Source organism: Triticum dicoccoides, chromosome 3A (assembly GCF_002162155.2).
Source record: "Triticum dicoccoides isolate Atlit2015 ecotype Zavitan chromosome 3A, WEW_v2.0, whole genome shotgun sequence".
NCBI lineage: Eukaryota > Viridiplantae > Streptophyta > Magnoliopsida > Poales > Poaceae > Triticum > Triticum dicoccoides.
This window is the reverse complement of record NC_041384.1, coordinates 652,427,420-652,441,225: the sequence shown is the minus strand read 5'-3', so window position 1 is coordinate 652,441,225 and position 13,806 is coordinate 652,427,420. Positions and strand designations below refer to the sequence as shown.

At 52.6% G+C, this 13,806-nt stretch overlaps 2 protein-coding genes across 2 annotated transcripts; one reads left to right on the top strand and one right to left on the bottom strand.

The window, feature by feature from the left end:
* Positions 1–661: 661 nt before the first annotated feature.
* LOC119269958 (S-norcoclaurine synthase 1-like) lies at positions 662–2,241 on the top strand. The gene is made up of 2 exons (XM_037551905.1): positions 662–1,458; positions 1,564–2,241. Exons 1-2 carry the CDS (start codon positions 920–922, stop codon positions 2,132–2,134), a joined length of 1,110 nt encoding a protein of 369 aa, XP_037407802.1. The 5' UTR covers positions 662–919; the 3' UTR covers positions 2,135–2,241.
* A 6,669-nt stretch (positions 2,242–8,910) lies between these two features.
* Positions 8,911–12,934, bottom strand: LOC119269956 (F-box protein SKP2A-like). Its single transcript, XM_037551904.1, has 5 exons — positions 12,803–12,934; positions 11,083–11,356; positions 10,279–10,627; positions 10,073–10,214; positions 8,911–9,478 (listed from the first exon to the last, which is right to left on the bottom strand). Exons 2-5 carry the CDS (start codon positions 11,340–11,342, stop codon positions 9,087–9,089), a joined length of 1,143 nt encoding a protein of 380 aa, XP_037407801.1. The 5' UTR covers positions 11,343–11,356; positions 12,803–12,934; the 3' UTR covers positions 8,911–9,086.
* Positions 12,935–13,806: the final 872 nt, after the last annotated feature.

Here is a 13,806-nt window from a genome sequence, read left to right as displayed (position 1 = left end):
ACCCTATTTTAAAATCATTTACCATTTACATTTTTATTCTTTGTTTTCATGAATGCAATAATATTTTGTATGAGATACAGAGATAATTCTTTTGGAACATGTGTTTTTTAAACATGTTCAAGTTTACTTAAGATATATGAATATTTATCCTAAGATACATCATCTATTTTCAAACACAGGGACATTTCTTTTGAAGTATAAGAACATATTTTGATACACGTGAAATTTCTTTTTGCAAGACAATAATTTTCCTTTCACGTGATATTTCCTTTAAATACATGAACGTTTATTTTGAAATACGCGGATATTCATTTTGATATGCCTGAACATTTCTTTTGTATCACTTGTCTACACTCATTATTTCACTGATTTTATTCAAAAGATATAGTGAAATAAATGCATTGTCTTGTTTTAAGGGGCACCGTTTAAAGTTGTTTTCATAGCGAAGTTTAACTGTACAAAAAATGGCAATATCAAAAGTTGCCAAAAATTGACAACTTCTTGTGAGATTGGCAAGTAAACATGGTAGCCAACCAAGCACTAGCCAATATTTGGCATTTGCCAAATGTTGGTATTGCCAACTTTTGATATCAACCAATTTTTGGTATCAAACCAATTATGTTCCTTCTAGATACTCCCTTCCCCTCTTTACAAGCAAACAAAGTGGTAGCTGCCGCGTCGGTATCTCAGACTTTTTCTATTGGCATTTGCACAACAGCTCAATTAGCTATTGCAATATACTCCAGCTCGCAGTTTTGTTGGTCGATCTCGTCTCCTTCCTCAACGTGGCGAACGCCACAAGCACAGGACCCCGGACAAGACAAACGTGCCGGCCGCCTTTCACCTGCAACTGCAAGATAAATCACTGACGAGATGAGCAGCCAGCAAGCACAATAATCTATCAACCTCATCTGATCTGATGGCCGACCCCAAGCCGCGGAACCTTGGCGGCTCGCTGCCCGTGCCCAACGTGCAGGACCTCGCCGGCCGCCCCGACGAGCTCACGCTCACGCCCACCCTCCTCCGTCGCTACGTGCGGCCTCAGCCCAACACGGCCGACCTGCGCCCCGACGCCCCTGCCGGCGAAGAACAGGAGCACGTCCCCATCATCGACCTCGGCCGGCTCCTCGGTCCGGACGACCTCGCCGGCGGGCGGGACGAGGAGGCCGCCAGGCTGCGCTCGGCCTGCGAGGACTGGGGGTTCTTCCAGGTGGTGAATCACGGGATACCCGAGGAGACCCTGGAGGAGATGAAGAGGAACGTCATGGGATTCTTCGCGCTCCCGCTGGCGGAGAAGGCGGCCTTTGCGCAGCGGCCCGGAGAGATCGAGGGGTACGGCCAGGCGTTCGTCGTCTCGGAGGAGCAGACGCTCGACTGGGCGGACATGTTCTTCCTCCTCACGCAGCCGCCCAGCTACCGCGATCTCCGCCTCTGGCCGTCCAACCCTTCCACATTCAAGTAAGTAAAACCCATGGACAATCAGCTGACATAAGAAAATCATATCATCGTCAAGCTTCCGCAGGTAGCCACCGTTGTAAGATGTTGATTTGTTTGCTGTGGCAGGAATTGCTTGGAGAACTACTCTGCAGAGGTGCAAAGGGTTGCAGGCGAGCTGCTGGGAGCCATGGCGGAGAACCTGGGCGTGAGAGACCACTCGGACATGACGAGGCTCGCGGCGTCGCAGTCAGTGAGGATGAACTACTACCCGCCTTGCCCGGAGGCGCATGTGGACAGCGTGCTGGGCCTGTCGCCGCACTCGGACGCCGTCGGGCTGACGCTGCTGCTGCAGGTCAGCAAGGTCCCCGGGCTGCAGATCAGGCGGAAAGGCGGCTGGGTCCCGGTCACACCGCTCCCCGGCGCCCTCGTCGTCAACGTCGGCGACGTGATTGAGGTGTTCACCAACGGGAAGTACAGGAGCGTGGAGCACAGGGCGGTGGTTAACGCACGCCACGAGCGGATGTCCATCGCGACGTTCCACAGCGGGAAGTTCGGCACCATGTACGGGCCGCTGGAGGAGGCCGTCGGAGACGAGGAGCCGCGGTACAGGAGTATCAGCGTCGAGGAGTATGTGAAGCTCGTGGTCTCCAGCAAGCTCGACGGCAAGAACATCATGGACGCCATGAAGATCGATTGATGCTTTGATAGCAATACATGTGGCCATCGTCGTGGTGTCCACTAAAGTCTCTCTTATGTCTCTGTTAATGTCTTAATGATGGTTGATTTGAGGCCCGATTTACAGTATAGCCTTGTTCAATGCGGTATTGTGGTTTTATCTACAGCCACAAAAGAGTATTCCGGAACAACTTCCCGTAGATAAAATGAGGGACGCCGTTATGTAAAGGAAAGGTAAGGGCAGCAAATTTACTCCCGCATCCATCCGCAGATGGGGATTAGTTTATGGACACAGATACAAAAGACCGCCATTCAACGTTGGCCGCATATATTTTAACAATTTTATGAATTAACATGATGAAATTTGTGCAAACACGGCGGATTTCATATAAACCGGATGTCATTCATGCAAACCGGTGTCCAAGCCCTCGTTGTTCCCTTCCTGAGACCACATATGTCGTCTTCATGAGCACCAATGATAAGACCGATAAAGTGAAGCTGCTGTCTTCGGTGAGGAAGAGTAGAACACGGGAGACGGACCGGCCCACATGAGACACAAGGCCCTGCCGCCATCCGTGCCCTATTCATCCTCGAAGGAGTCCACACCTTGTTCGCTGCCGGTGGACATGAGGTCCATGATGAAAATGGTGGCGCATGTGCTATCGTCGTCCCGCCGGGCCGCCTGATAGTTCGTCAGGGCTAGAAGGCGTAGCCAGTGTTGTTCTCCTTCGCGATCGCCTGCAGATGCGCCTTCGCGGTGGCCGCTTCCTGACGAGTGGTGGCTTGAGCACGAACGACCTCGTAGATCACACGTTGATCCGCGACGAAGTTGGGGTTCTTCGCGTCCATGGCCTCCACGGCCTCCTCGCTCGCGTGATCCCCGTATATTTGGCCCTCCGCTGGCTGTTGCTGCTCCAGGAGGAACGGGTTGCACCGTTGTTCCTTTTGCGTCTGCTGTAACGCCGACATAGACACTGGCGTAGACTGCACCTCCGACATGGCGGCGTTGTAGTGCGCATGCGCCTGCTCTATGGTGAAGCCGGCGTGCACATGCGCGGGCTCCGGTACGATGTCGTCGGAGCCCGTTGCCATCGTGGGGTCGTCCTCGTCGTCGAAGACCTCAGGCGAGCTGGCCGACAAGTCGGCCTCGATCTGCTTGGCACGGCGGCTCTACCAGGCGGCTGCAAGGGCGGCCACCTCTTGCTTCATCTCCGTGGAAAGGCTCTCTCACAGAGCTTTGTCGCCTACAGTCATGGCGGATGCAGTGCAAGGGAGGAGGATGTGGAGCGGCTTGTGTTGTGGCGTGGAGTTAGGCGGTTCTGGCCGCCTTTAAGTAGGGGATTCCTGTTAGGCCAGGCGTTCGGGTTCGTCAATGCGTGGCGCCGAAGTAGGTTTCTTGGGCGATGAGCCTGCTTACTCGCGGCATACGGACGAACGGGGCATTGAACGGGCGTGGTAGATATTCGTCTCGTCCCGTCCAGTAACGTGTCCCTGACACTGAACAGGTGCGGACATCGAGGACGTGTCGTGGGCGGCACCCTCGATCGGCACGCCGCTTCAATGAAGGAGGCAGTGAGAGATCGCGTATGCTCTGAAGCCGGATTCAATGTGGAGCGGACGCTCTACATTGGCATGAATGCGGGCAGCTGGATGAGAACGCGCGCAGGCGAGGAAGGATGGTTTGGGGTGGGCCATGGTGGTCAGAAGCGGGCGTGGCTGTTGTTCGGATGCCCGCAAAGCCCCCACGTTTGTTTTCGGTTTGCGGGAGAAAATACGTCCAGACCCCTTTGGACCGATGCAGGACCGTATTGGATGGCACAAGACGCCCGGACCGCACGGTCTAAATGTATGCGGTCGGTTTGAGAGTCGTCATTGGAGATACCTTAAGTACACATCATTTGTAACGATGATTTTTTGGCTGAAGAAGTTAAACATTGTATTGTATGTAAGAGCATCTCCAGCCGCGCCCCCAACAGGTCCTTTCCAGGCGTTTTTGCCGCGTCGGCGCCGAAAAAACGGCCCAGTCCCCCCCAGAAACCCGTTTTTCGCCGGCTCGGGCCGAAACTGGTGCCGGCGGACCCAGGTAGAACCCGGCGCCCTGGGGGGCGCCTGGGGCGCCGGCACCAGTTTCGGCCCGAGCCGGCGAAAAACGGGCTTCTAGGGGGGGTCCGCCCTGTCGGCGAGTCACGCGCCTATTCCCACCGTTTTTTCCCGCTTTTCCCCCACTTTCCTCCCATTTTCTCCTTTCCTCCCACCAATCTCCCTCCCGCTCGCCTCCCAGCCGGCCGCCATGCCACCGAAGAAGTACGTCGTCCCCCGCGCGGCGGCAACCGCGACCGCCTCCGTCGCCCAGCCGAAGCAGAGGAAGCCGAGGGCGCCGCCGTCGAAGCCACCGGGCATGCCGAACGCCGAGTGGAGGGCGGAAGTTCAGCGACGGGAGGCTGTCACCGCCGACCAACGGAACAGGGCCATCGCCAAGAAGGCCCGTGACAACGCGGCGCGCGCGGCTGCGGCTGCCGCTTCGACGGACCAAGCCGAGGCCGAGGCGATTCGCGCGGGGATGATGAATCCACCCGGCAGCCACGCCCAGTACGCTCCCTGGGGCCAGCAAAGCTTCGGCTCTCCGTCGCCACAGACATGGGGATCACCCTCGCCGAGCTACGCCGACGGGGACGCGCACGGTGGGTTCAACCCAAACGTCACATTCCCCCATGGACACCCGGCACAGCGCACACCCTCACCGGTGACCTTCACCGGCGTGCAGTACCCTTCATACAACTACTCGCCACCCATGTACGCGTCTTCCCCGACGCCCCATCTCCGTCGTTGTGCGCTGCCCTTCTCGCACCTCGGCGACACCGACAAGACCGAGGGCGACATGGACGACATCATCGCCGCAGGTTCGGCCGCGACCGCCGCGTCTCCCGGGTTCGACACCCCGGACGAGACGGTGGATCTCAGCGGTGGCATGGATGGCGAGCTCGGCTACGTCTACGGCGAGGAGGAGCAGGAGCAGGAGGACGAGGACGAGGAGGATGGGGAGGTGGAGGAGGAGCCGGCGACTGTTCCGGCGAAGAGGCGCAAGAAGAAGACGCGGGCGGCCAGGTCAGGCGAGCCGCGCATCAAGTGGGCGTCCAAGGAGGAGGAATGCCTCGCCGAAGCATGGAAAGTCGTCTGCCTCGACCCGACCACCGGCACGAACAAGAGCATCGAGACGTACTGGGAGCGCATCAAGGCCGAGTTCGACGAGCGCAAACTCATCGACCCCTACTTCAAGGGCGTCTACATGCAGCGCGGCTCGAAGGCGATGGAGAACCATTGGGGGCATATCGAGGGGGTGTGCAACAAATGGCATGGGGTCATCAAGGAGGTTGCGGCTCGCCCGGAGAGCGGCGCCAGCGTTGAGGATCAGGTATGCCATGCCGGTCTCCCGCCTCTCTTCGCCGTGTGCGCCCGCCAACTGTTTGTTCCTCCGCACAGTTGCTGCGCATGTTCGTCCTGTACCGGCAGAGCAACAGCGACGCTGAATTCAAGTACCTCCATGTTTACAAGCGCATTGACAAGTGCGAGAAGTGGGCGGAAGTCCGGCGCACCCTCGACAAGGCCAAGGAGACCTACAAGCCAGACGCGCCGACTCCTGGTGCATCGGAAGGGCGACAGGATGGCAACAAAGGTGTCAAGAAGGGGAAACATGCCGACGCGGCCACCGCTCGAGTGCACGAGTCCATCGAGCACTGCCTCGCCGACGCGCAGGCTCGGGCCGTCCTTCGTGAAGAGAAGACCGACGCGCGGTGGTCGGCGTTGATGTCGAGCAGCGCCGTCAAGCTCGACCTGCTCCGGACCAACGTCGCCGCCAAGAAGAGAAACACCGACCTGGCTTTCCTGTTGGGCGGGGCGGACATGCTCCAGAGCACCGACGAGGCGGTTAAGGCGTGGCACTTGGTGGAGCGCGGCCTCATCGTGAACCAGCTTCCCTCGATAACGCTGCCGATGCCGACGCCCACGTCGACGCCGCCGCCAAGCCCGCGTGATGACGCCTCCACGACGCCCAGCAGCACCGAAGCCGCGCCGACACCGCCCAGTGCAGAAGCAGCTCCGACACCGCCAAGCCCGCGCACGTCAACTCCGCCGACGCCTGGGGCAGAGCCCGTCGAGTGATGCGTTGCGCACGCGAACTTCTGCCGCTCTATTTTTTGTACACCTGACTATATCCGATCGCCGAATTATGACTTGCGATCGCCGGACTTGTGGCGTCTTTTGTGAGCGGGAACGACCAAGTTTAAATTTTCTGCGTCCTGGAGGCGGCGTCTGGGGGCGTGACTGGGAGCTAGGTCGCCCTCAGGGGCCGAACTAGCGCCGGTTCGCCCCCAGACCGCTCCTTTTTAACGCCCTGGGGGGCCGAACGGCTGGAGATGCTCTAAGCTTCCTCTTTTAGTTAGAGAAATAATTCAGACCTAAAGGTGCCTTCAGGGCGCTTATGACAACTTCCAGGCCTAAACTCATAAATGCATGTTTGAAGTTTCCTTGGCTATAGCCTACATGTCAAACTTATATGACTGGCCATGAACTGATAGACTGATACATGTAGAATTGTTTCACTGCACTTGTCGGCCACCATATACCTAGGGGTCTTGGAGCATCTCAAACCAATCCATAAATAAAAGGCACGGGAGGAGTAAAAATTCGGTTTTATTCCTTCAAACTGCATCTAACCGATCTCCTATATGCGTTAGAGTAAAATATTTACTTCGCGGCCGCCCAACTTTTAAATATACTCGTCCGCCCATCTTTGGAGCAAAAAAATTCGCTTCTACCCGCGCCGGCACTCTCCCCACCGCATGCCGCATCGTCGTCGGCGTTGCTTCCGGCGACCACCTTTTGCCTTCGCCTACACCTCACTGCCTCTGCCGCTCGCCCACCTCACTCCTACACGGTCGTGGATTGTTATCGTCACCGAAATCAAGCTCTATCACCGCCGTCGTGCCGATCTAGTCGCCGAAAGCACACACCGCATCTTTTTCCACCCGAGCCCATCTGTCAACTGCCGGTCATCGTAAAGGAAAAGGAAATAAAAAAATTAAAATTAAAATTAACTGAAAATGAAAAAATAAAAATTGTACAACTGGTAAAGAAAAAACAAAAAAAACATGCGAAACCTTCCCAAAACAGCCTAAAAGGTTTCTAAAATCGCTTCCACTAATTAAGCACAAGCGCACCAGTAACATAGGTCTAAACTCGGCTCAGTTGCTCATTCACGTGAGGTGCGGCAAGGTGGACAGCGACACTGTGCATAAAAACCACTTCTTTTCTTAAGCTCTATGACATATGAAAAAGAATCTCGCATAAAAAGGTCCAACTCCAACGAGGTGATGCTAATCTTTCCATCACTTTTCTAAAATTAACTTATCATCAATGATTCCAAAATCTGATCAAACAGATTGATTTGCTGGTTAATTTGATATTAACTCTATCAGTTTTTAGGGAGCAGTAGAATGAGATTTTTCGATAAAAAATATATATTAATATCGTGAAGATACCAATTACATTCAGCCTCTGCAACAACACAATGCCCTAATGACGTTATAGATACACGCAGCCAAAAAATAAAAAGAGACTAAAAAAAGTCCCGCTACAGTGTTTCAGGCCTTGCAGCAGCAGCCAGCAGCATAACCACCACCAAGACAACACCTGATGTCCAGGTTCTCCAAAAGCGACACCTTTTAAGGAGGAAATTGTGCACCAACACCGTCGTCGTCCGATCGTAGATCTTGGTTTTTCACCCCGGAGATAATTCCCGCTCTCAAAATAATGTCTTCAACAAGACCATTGCCAGGCACAATCAATAAAGGTCAGACCTTGGATTTTCACCCTGAACAGAAGACTTTGAACTTCACCTGTGTTGTCGCCCCCACTTACATACCGTTGCTACGAATCCCAAAACTCTAAGAAAGTTCCTCAACGCCGTAGACTCTAATCACCATTACTAGTCCTCCAATCTCGGCTTCCATGACATTCTCCATCTCTGACATCAACATGGAGCTAAACATATCTAGTAGAGCTTCACGCCGCCCGCTCTTTAACGGAGAACCAATGGGCACAAACGAATCCCACCAGATCCAGCAATCTCCAGACCTAATACGTTCATGGGAGTTCGCCTGCGGAGCCTTCTGAAACCCGCCACTCCGGCCAAATCAGGAAGGACGAACGTCAGGCAACTCTTCGTCTTGGCGCAAGAAGAACCCCAGGACCGCCACCTTTATTCGAGCACAACAGCAGGCCCCTACACCGCCTATCGAAGCAGCAACGAAAAAGGCAGCCGCAGCACACGCCCACGATGCGCACCACCCGCCCTGAAGACGCCGTTCCGGCTTCAGGCCACGGCTACAAGCATCGCCACGTGGAGCAGCGGAGCAACACCAGCCCCGCGCTTGAGAACGGTGACCGAGGGGTCCCGTGGCTTTGCCCGGCGACGCCTCCTTGCGGCGGCAAGATGAGCGGGAGGCGCGGGGTGGCTTGCTCGAGCCCGCAGGGGGGCCCCGGTGCGCCCAAGCGAGGTAAAATGAGATATGCGCTGTAGTAAGGGTCGTCGGGAAATAAGGATCGGGCGCCGCCCGAGCGAGGTTGACACCGGGGGGCGTTGTGATTCTGCTTCGCACTCTCAGTCCCCTCTAGTTATCTCAGCTTAGTAAATACTGTAGCTTTCTTCTAATAAAATCTGTTCAGGCCAGCTTTGCCTAGCCATAGTGACTAGTCCCGTGGCGCGCACACACACACACACACACAAAACTGACATGCACATTGCACAAGCAAGGCTCACATATTCTTCGGAGAACTCATTTTGTTAATGTCCAAGTACAGACACACAGACTTCCACCGCACCTTCGGTTCCACTTCACGTTCGCTGATACAACACGATACAAACTCGGCCATGCCGGGATCTCAGAACCCTGCCATGATCCACACAGGGAGGGACCTCAGTAGGCATGGTTTGACAGGATGGCTCTCCCGGCCCCGGCGCGGTGCCGGTGGTGGGCGCACGCGCAGTGCACGGCGGTGAGGCTCAGGCAGCCGCTGATGATGAGGGAGTGCCTCTCCGGGCACGTGTGGAGCGCCGGGAAGGAGTCGCACACCGCCTGCACGGCCGGGGGCGTCAGCGCGGTGCACTGGCTGATGTTGAGGCTGGCGAGGCCGTCCTTGTCGTCGCGGCCGCGGCTGCTCTTGGCCGTGTCCCAGCTCATGCCCTTGCTCCTGATGCGGCTGTTCTCGGCCAGCGAGTACATGGCCCGGTCGGTGATGTTCTGGCAGTAGTACAGCCCCAGGGAACGCAGGTGTGGGCAGCCGTTTGCAAGAGCAACCACGCTCTCATCTGCAGAAGGAGAAACGGACAGGAGTCAGATTTCAGGCAATGAGCATGGCTCTGCATGCGACTGACAAGCAACTACAGCACTGTAAACGATGCTGAACTTAGATAACAATGCCGTACATGGTGAACATCATCAACAACCGAAACAAATTTGGATGAGCACACTTGACTTGATCTTGGATAAGTATGAAGGTTGCACCTCAGAGAACAGTGTACAAGGGTAAAGGATGCAGAAGCAACTTAACAAAATCAGGAAGACTGCACATTATGTAAGAAGACATATATAGCAAACTAAAAAAGTCCAAGGATGCGTGTAATGTAATGTTTGAGACTGTGCATTCCAATAAATAATGCGAGTTGCAAATGCCTTGCCCTAAAATTACAATATGATTGCAAAGCATAAGACTTGGCAGAAAGCCAGTCTCAGTTCTGATATTGTTTGTGCCTGTCAGCATGTCTGATATTAACTAAATAGTTAAACTACCTTAGCAGAGCAGAGAAACGAAGTGCTAATATCCTTGTATATTTTGTTTTAGCAATCAACAGAGCACCAGATTGTGCAGACTGTGGGAACATAAGATCGATCAAACAAATTACCTGTTATAAGAACACAGCCACACAAGTCGACGGCCCTAAGTTCAGGACATCCTGATGCCAAGCTAGTGACTCCCCCGTCAGTGACAGTATCGCACCAACCAAGGTTCAAAGATTGCAGCTGACTACAGTTGCGGGCTATGGCCTGCACCAAGATAATAGAGATTAAATAAAGGTTCATGCAAAATATGCTGTCGCAGCTTTAGTACCTGCAATGCTCTGTCGGATGCTGCCCGCACACACCCGCACAGATTCAAGCATTTCAAGTTCTTGCACTGACTAGTGAGGTAGATCAAAGCAGCATCACTGAAATTGGAACATCCACTGATGTTCAGCCTTGTAAGGTGAGGGCACCCATGTGCCAGAGCATACAAGGACCGATCGCTAAGCCTGAAGCTTCTGCTCAGATCCAACTCGCGCAAATCATGACAAGAATTTGCTACAGCCTCCACTGCACTGTCTTCAAGCTGAGGCTTGATTTGCCTTAGAGAAAGGACTTGAAGCTTTGTAAATTTGTGGGCCAGTGATATCACCAACTCATTCATGTGGTCCTGGCACCTGAAAATGACACTTTGGTCAATCAATATCTGGACTGCACTTCAAACATTGCTAATAAGACAAGATTTTGTAGTTGTCACATAAGGCCCTGAACAAACCATTTATTTATTTCGAACTAAGAAATTAAAGTTTCTTGGGACAAATATATCATCTGATTGAGCAGTTTTAATTGCTGTATAACTACAACATTTTTTTTTTGTTCTTTCTAGAATCAAGGTGGACAGCTGACGAATCAAATTACTTGACTTAGAAAGTTTTCACATTTGCAGTGAACTTCCAACATACATCATATGACTGAATAAGTAGAAGGATCTAAACTACGAACCCAGTGATAAGCTGTGCTACAGCCTACAAGTGACATTTCATAATTATGACCAAAATTTTGAACCATCTTGTAAACTGAAGAATTGGGCATGTTCACATATGAGAGATATGCAGAATGGAGGATCACTCACCACGAGAAGGAGAGACTCGTGGCTCCCCATCCTAGTGCATCACGCCACCCGGTACAAACACCGGAGGCTACAATGGCCATCCTGTCATCTCCAGCTACTGATATGATCCTCAGCAGAAGCTCCATGGGGAGGTCCTTCCAACCTGACAAGGTGGTGTCCGTGCCACCATTCTGTGTCTGTCCACTCTCACCGCCACCAGAAACCATGAGTGCATTGAACGAATTGTCCAAGTACCCACTCACCATCTGTGCATTGACCATTTTTACAGAGAAACCTGCATTCAGTAGTGCAGCTATTAGCAAACTTGTATAAACAGAGTCAATAGGTTAGATTAGTAAGTAATAAGTATCCGCAACAAAAACGTAAAAGCAAGATCCAAGTAACCTCCCCGGGCGCTAAACCATACTGGAATGTCGCTGTCAGAAGCCCTCACCGAGATCTAGCAATTACCTGACCAAGGTAGGGTTCTTACTACTTTTACTTAAACACGTCACATCTAGTGAACCGAAGATAAATACCCGCAAGATTAGGTAGGGAACACAAACAGAGGAATGGAGCAATAATGCAATCGAGAACCTAGACGCTATTGCCTAGATAAGTAGTGCCGTCCTTGTCTCTTTGCTATGTTTCGCTTTTTTGCTCAGTACTTGATTTTTCTTTTCTGCTTTTGCTTTGTTTTGGTTTTCTTGCCGTGTGCTTTAATTTCTTTGGTTGGCTTATGCTATTAAGCCGTTGTTTAACCATGGAGTTCTCTTCCGTGGCAGAGTTTCTTGTGATGCAGAATGTCACGCATTTAGATGCGTGTTCAAGAAAAGAATTCTTCAAGAAGCAACGACTACTGCACTAATCTCTCAAGTCAACCAGAAGTTCAGAAGGAACCAAAAGTCAGCTAGAAGTGGCGTAAGAAGAACTGCTATGGACGGCCTTAGGATCATTACGTTTTATCAAGAAACCAATCTCTCCCTACGAGATCACCTAAAATCAAATATACTGCGGCAACTAGCAACTTCCGATAGAGGAATTTGCGCAAAAATTCCGGGAGAGTGAACTCTGCATAACGCCGACCTTCTCAAAAGGAGCTTTGGAGGTCTGCAGCCGTGGAACGCACTAAGCAAAAAACTGGAAGGAAACGGCAAGCAAGCACCGGGGGCGGCCCCTTCACCTGGAAGTTGTCAGAGTTTCCGGCCCCTTCTACTTGGATCTTCTATACTTCTATAAACCGCTAGAGGCGTGCACAGCAACGCAAACCTTTAATAAACCAGAATAATATAACCAAACTAAAGCATAAGATGCTCCGCCGCTACCAGAAGCGAATCGGCTAATCCAGAAAAATTCTCCATTAATCAGCTAATCCAGAGAATCCAATGGAGAGATTAGCTCGAATCTTCGGGGACTAAATGCTAACCGGGCCAGCCTCCACGGCGGATAAGCGTCCGCCGGAGACAGGGACCCGGTGCAAACATCAGGATCCGAGGAATATTATCCAAGAAAACAACCACGGCTTTGCCCAGGATCGAAGTAGCTTTCGCGCACAGGCAGCCACAGAAAGAAAACCTACGGAAACGCCGAGCGAAAGCTCCGAGAATCGAAGCAGATCCAGTTTCCGGAGGCGATCCCGCTCCCCGGCACCAAACAGGATTACGGGACTACAAGAATTCCTTGGGAGAAACAAACAGCAAGGATAAATTACACGGGAGAAAAGGACGGGAGCTCTACTCACCAGCCGAGCAAGCCGAGAAGCGAAGCGGCGGCGCCGCCGCTGACTAGAGGCGATCTATTTTCCGGGGATAAAATCGAGTTTTAGCTGCCGCAGTTGAGCACTGGCGGCTGCCTGTGGAGGCAGCGAGGCCGGGTTCTAATAGGCAGCGAGGCCGGGTTCTAATAGGCAGCGGGCTCACGAGGGCGGCGCGTGGCGGGCGGGGGGCTGCGCACGTGAGCAGGCCGTGGGGACTGCGACGTTTCCTTTTTTTTCTGCCCGTAGTATACGGCGGCGGACTCTTTTTTTCTCAGCCTCCCGTTTTGTTTTGCGTTTTCCCAGACGCGGTGACGGGAAAACGGGAGGGGTGTCTGTGGGCTGTTGCTGTCTGTAGGCGCCACCGCGAAACTTCTGGAAACGCCCCGGCCCGGGGGATGCGCAGGAACGGCCGTTGACGTGGGGTACAGTGGCTTTTCTGTGTGTGGGGTAGATTTTGTGCTGGGGGCAGAACTGTCAGATCCTGTGTGTGGGATTGATATGTTTGGAAGAAACCAAATTCGGTGGGGAAGTGGAGGGACCTTTTGTGGTGGGGGTAAAACTACGGGGAAAACATTCCTCAAAAAATTAAAAAAAGCTACGGTGAAATTCTAGATCTGACCAGAGTTGGTACTGCGCGAATATGTTTGGACTGGTTTCCAGCGCAAAAAACTATATTAGCCTTGCGTGCTTGGATCCGGTGACAGCGGCACTTGATCGTCGCTTCTTTTTTGAAGGCGTTGTTGTTTAAAGAATCTCGTCGTTCATGTATGTTATGAGTTGGTCGGTGCGGATATAGTAATTGTTGTAATTTGCTGGTCGTAGATTTGATTGCTTTGGGTCTCGCCTACACATAACTTTGGTCTTATATGACTTTGGGTACCGTGGGCGTGTTTTTGTGTGCGTGCATTGGTGTTGACTGTGTGCATCCTAGCAATACAAAGGTTGAGTATGTGCTCGTTCCGTTTGTATCTTTTTGATGCTTCATTTTG

Bases quoted from the DNA above. Each gene is read 5' to 3' on its own strand.
- LOC119269956 (XM_037551904.1), bottom strand. From the start codon at position 11,342: ATGGTCAATGCACAGATGGTGAGTGGGTACTTGGACAATTCGTTCAAT. The intron at 10,628-11,082 runs GTGAGTGATCCT...TGTCATTTTCAG, and splicing joins ACGAGTCTCTCCTTCTCGTG to GTGCCAGGACCACATGAATG. The intron at 9,479-10,072 runs GTAATTTGTTTG...CTCCTTCTGCAG, and splicing joins TGGCTGTGTTCTTATAACAG to ATGAGAGCGTGGTTGCTCTT.
- LOC119269958 (XM_037551905.1), top strand. From the start codon at position 920: ATGGCCGACCCCAAGCCGCGGAACCTTGGCGGCTCGCTGCCCGTGCCC. The intron at 1,459-1,563 runs GTAAGTAAAACC...TTGCTGTGGCAG, and splicing joins TCCAACCCTTCCACATTCAA to GAATTGCTTGGAGAACTACT.